This window comes from Callospermophilus lateralis, chromosome 1 (genome assembly GCF_048772815.1).
Source record: "Callospermophilus lateralis isolate mCalLat2 chromosome 1, mCalLat2.hap1, whole genome shotgun sequence".
Taxonomy (NCBI): domain Eukaryota; kingdom Metazoa; phylum Chordata; class Mammalia; order Rodentia; family Sciuridae; genus Callospermophilus; species Callospermophilus lateralis.
Genome location: NC_135305.1, coordinates 10890116 through 10895388, shown reverse-complemented (window position 1 = coordinate 10895388; position 5273 = coordinate 10890116). Strand labels below are relative to the sequence as shown.

At 38.1% G+C, this 5273-nt stretch overlaps 1 protein-coding gene across 1 annotated transcript; it reads right to left on the bottom strand.

The window, feature by feature from the left end:
* Positions 1-1735: 1735 nt before the first annotated feature.
* Positions 1736-2182, bottom strand: Dppa3 (developmental pluripotency associated 3). Its single transcript, XM_076852932.2, has one exon. The coding sequence runs from the start codon at positions 2180-2182 to the stop codon at positions 1736-1738; it is 447 nt and encodes a 148-aa protein (XP_076709047.2).
* Positions 2183-5273: the final 3091 nt, after the last annotated feature.

Here is a 5273-nt window from a genome sequence, read left to right as displayed (position 1 = left end):
CATATAATGTTATATGTGAACTACACAAAATTTCAAAATAAAATATGTAAATAAATGTAATTAACATTTTTGTATATTTAAGGTATTTAGTTTTAAGATATAAGTAGCTTATTCATATTATTTTTTGTTTCTTTCATTTGCTATTTCGGTTGCAATTTGATTTAATCAAACAGTTAGACTTTATTTATGTTTACTATCCCTTGGTGAGTGTGGCTCCTAGTAGAAGGTACAGCTAACAAGCCAAATGTGTGGATGCCCTGGGCTTGCTATTTCTTCATGCACAGATTTTCATCTACATGCTGGGTAAATGTGTGGCTATTAATGCCAATCCCAGAGAATGTGAGGATTTAGTTGCCTCGTGCTCTGCCAAAGTGAAATGGATCCCACCACTTCCTGGCTTTCGGATACTCCAAACACACCACGACATTAGAATTTGTCTCCAACATGCATTGCCACCAGTGATCCTTCTTGTCCCTGGCACATTTACTCTTCATTTTCGTTGTGAATATTAAGCCTGCAAGTCTGTGATGACATGCAGGTGTCCGTTTTCTTTGAGACAGATTGAGTGCATGTGTGTGTATCTTGGAGTGGTGTTGGTGATGGTCTCCTAATTGGATATTTTTAAATAAACAGGGATGGGGGTGGAGTTCAGTGGCATAGGCTTGCCTAGGCACTAGGTTCAATACCCACTACTGCAGAAAATAAATAGTTACATAAGTAAATACCATTATCAGAGATTGGGGTTATGGAAACAACATTTAGCCTCCTTTAGATAGCACTGCTAAGTGGATAGGAAGTTACTTAAATTTCTATGAAAAGAAAAACCTTAAGTTTGTAAACCTATGATAAGTATCAGGCAGGTGGGCCAACAAACGTTTCTTTCTACCATCATGTGGACAAGGCAAATGCTCATCTGCAGTTATATACATTTCTCAATTTAGTTATGATAATCTCTATTCCAGAGAAACTATCACATAGTACTTGAAACATGGCTACTGGACTTTGGGTGGTGTATCATGGACTAAATCTGGGATTAGATGAGCTCATGAGGATGTTACCCTCATGACTATGGTGAGTGCACTCCTAAGGGAACTGGCTTCCTTCTTCTGCTCTCTGCCATGTGTGCATAGAGCCTGGATGGGGCCCTCAGAATTCACCAGGCTGACACACTGATCTCAGACTTCCAGCCCCAGAGCTGTGAGAAACTGGACTTTCTGTTTTTTTTTTTTTTCTTTTTCCCTCTATATATACATTTATTTGCTACTGAAAATTAAAACAGCACATCAAAATTTCTTTTTATTGCAACTCAAATTTTTGAAAACCAGAAAATCTAATTATCTACTCTAATGATTACACTCTAATCAAACTATCCAATATTCTCTTTACATCCCTTCCAGTTCCTGAGTTTTATTTCAGATTTCAGGCTTTTAATATCTCCAGGAACACTTGAGACCTATTGGTACTTCTTTGAGTCAAACAGAAAAGTAAAACTAAAGTATTTTGAAATCATTTATGCACATTTTAACTGCTCAGATTCCTTATAAATTACTGGCATTAAGGCAAGAAGGGATCCCTAACACCAAAACAAAAAAAAGATGCAAAAGAATAAAGACAACACAGAACTCATACATAAGCTATTCAAAATCATTGGTATGCAGTCTAAGCATAGAAAAGTGTGCCTAAAATTACCATCATGAAGAACAAGTACAATTTACGCCTATATTGACTCTGTGTCCTAATCATACCCTATTCTAGCATTCTCAGAAGGATCCCATCCATGATATACGCAAAAACTGCAGGTACATTTGAATGGTACACTTCGTGATTCACTCTGAACTTCCTTAAGATTGTTGTCTCTTTCTTGTTTTTGAAGACTTAGGAGATATTTCCATTTTTCCACAAGCTCTTTCCGTGCAGATAACAATGTCCGGACTCCTCGCCGCCTGTTGGGAAAGCCCTTTCTGACCTCCCGTAAGACCCTCTCACTCCTGTCCAGTGGTTGGCGTGGACCTTCTGGCAGAGGGGACGGCCATTTAGCACAAGGATTCAGAGTCAAGTCATGAAGTTTCTTTACTAGCATTTCTGAACTGATCGGATGAGAGTCCACTGAATTTTCTTCATTTTCAGACATCGGAAAAGACTCCTGGGTCGAGGTTGGGTTAAATTTTTGCAATGGATCCATTGGGAGGTGAGCAAACCCTCAAAAAAGTTGCTCCCACTGTTGCTTGGGAGGAAAAAAAAAAAACTGTAGCCCTGAGACTAAAACCTCAAACATCATCAACTGGTGAGGCGAGTGGAGCAAATCTAGACTTTCTGTTTTTTCATAGGCCACCCTGGTGATGTCATTTTGTTGTAGTAGCCTAAACTAAGACATAGTGTTAGAAATGTTCTTCTTTCCTTTACACGTATGGTGAATCTAGTGGGAACCTGTGAAGACTGAGATAAGCCAATATTGCTAACTCAATTTTAAATCAGAGGTTATATTTGCTTTTATCTTATAATGTGATTATAAGATTCATGCAAATCAACAAATTACTCAAAAACTGAAAGCTGGTTAAAAAAAAGCCTAGGAAAATCAGGTAAATATTTTACTGCTTTTTTTTTTCTATAGAAAAAAATACTTTGCCTTTTAAATTTTTAAAAATAAAAATATGCTTATTTAAAATGCAAAATTTTATACACACACACACACACACACACACACACACACACACATTATAGCAGCAAGACCTCTCACCTCTCCAAAACCATTTACCAAGGAAAATCTATTTTTAACTTACTGACAAAGTCTATAAATTCCACCTGTATAGTGTTGTTCCTTAACTGTTGAGTACCTAAAAAAAATAATAATAAATCTACCAAAAGTCTATTTAAGAAGTCATACTTTAGACATGAAAGGAAATCTCTACAAGAACCATGGAATGAATAAAATTCATGTATGGAATGGAAGGGAACATATAGATGAAATAATACAAACTGGGACAATGGTGCCATTTCTACAGAGTATTCTATTTTAATTTAGGCATTTGCTGATGTCTCACTTGTCTTCTACATCTTTCCAATTTATTGGTTCAGTTACCAAATATTTATGAGTGCATTTAATGTGCTATATGCACCATTCTAGATTCTGAAGTACTTGAAATCCAAGTTAGGTAGAGAGAAAATAAAACAAATATATGTATAACATTTTGTCAGAAGTGCTGTGAAGAAGTAAAGATGGTATTTTCATTGGGGTGGCCCCAGAAGGCCTCTCTGTTAAAATAGAGGTCAATGGAGAGACAGAATGAACTGCACATAGACAGAATGTACTTCCACCTGTTTAGACAGACTCTGAGGAGCTGGCATGGTTCACTGGTTTGAGAAACAAAGAGGGAGTGGAGCATTGGGAGGAACTGAGTAGAACAAGTAGCACATGGAGAGGATTGTGTACCCTCATAGGCACAGGCAGGATTGGGGATCTCGTTCTCGGTATGTTGAGGAGTCCTGGAAGTCCTCAAGGAAAAAAAAAATATATTAGGTTACCTGTAGCATAGCGATTGCTCCTTAGAGAAGAGACTAAGGGTTAGCCTTTGGGCAAGAGTATCTAGAATGAGATCAATTAGAAAGTATGAATGCAAGTCAAATGAGTAAAGAATTCTTTTTATATTGACTTTGCCTTTCTCATCTACAAAATTCACAGAAAGGCATCATAGGACTCCTGTAAAAGACATAATACAGGTCGAGCCAATGATTTGCCAGGTTATCAGGAACACCATACAGAGTGCATTGCTTAGGTATAAAGTACAGAAAAGGACAACATTATGTCTTGCTACAACATGTGTTTCTCTAAATATAAATTAGTACATGTGTGGTGGAAATGAGGGTAATAATGTCATTGTACCTTAGAAGTCACATCAGTGTGTGTGTTTGTTATTATTGTATGTTGATGTTTTGTTTCCAAGGAATGGTGCCAACTGACAGAAAATATATTGAATGTAGAGAAATTGGGAGGAATATTGAACCATGCAAGACTGAGCTCCTCTTGGCTCCTGGCCATGTCCTTTGACAAGGGTATGTTCCATTGGTTTCTTCAATTCTTTTACACATTGCCCTTTGCTTTAAATTTTTTTTTTTTTGCCTTGTTACAAACTTAGCATACATTTTTAAAATTAGGAAAAATACTTGTATGAGCATTGCTATGATTCTGTTGTTAGCAGAATGTTTACAAAGTTGTTTAGGATTTGATTGGTAAGTTCCTAACCTTATTTGTCCTTCAAACCCTATTGTACATGATTTTGGAGTACACAGGCTTTTCAGAAACATGTACAAATGCATCATATAATAAACAAATATATCAGCAAGGGTGACTGGAAAACAGAAAGTACTTGAGATGTTTTAATACAGGATATTACATTTTTATAAAAAAAAAAAGTGTTGGAAAGTAAGATGGTCTGGTCCAGCATTATTGTTGTGAGATCCACATCATCAATGATCTGAGCTATCTGTTGAGGAAGAGCCAGGAAAGGTGTTTCGAGGGCTTGCAGAGGAGTAGTAATTGTCTCTCCTGATCTCCTCTCTAGGAACCCTCATACCAGGCTTCTTGCTGGTAACATCTGATCTGGGATCTGGCTGGTAATGAATTATCGGAAATAGGGGTCCTATACCCCCAGCCTCTGTGATGAAGACAGATCACTGCAGAGGGTGATGGTGAATGCTGGCTGGTAAAATGAGAACGGAATACTATTCAGAACAACTCCTGGAGACCCCCTGGCAAATGCTGCACTGTGGCACCCATTGGCTTCTTTTGAAATCGGGGAGTTACCTGCCCAGCTGCTGAGGGGTGTGGCTGGTGTAAGATCTGTGTTCTCAGCTTTCTTGTCCTGGCTACAGCTGGAGGGCATACTGGGCTCAAGGTCATACACCATTTCAAGGTCATCCTGTATCCCTGATTGATAAATGAGAGGGTCTAAAGACCTGACCTCCTTACTCCAACTTCTTACTCCTTCCATTTCAGAACTCCTGAGGCTTTGGAGACTGTATTACCATTCTCATCTCCCTCTGGCCATGCCTGCTTTACTCTCATCCTTTTCAAAGATGTTCATCTCAAGAAAAATTACTTAATGAACAATTGCAAATTATTCTGAAGTTTGGGTCTTGTTACTGGAGAACCCAACATGGCACACCACTGTCTGCCCAAATTTGGCCACTCAGAACCCATACAGACGCTCTAACCATATTAAAAATACTGGCAGCATCAGTGGCACACATCCACTGGAATACTTCAACTATCTTTC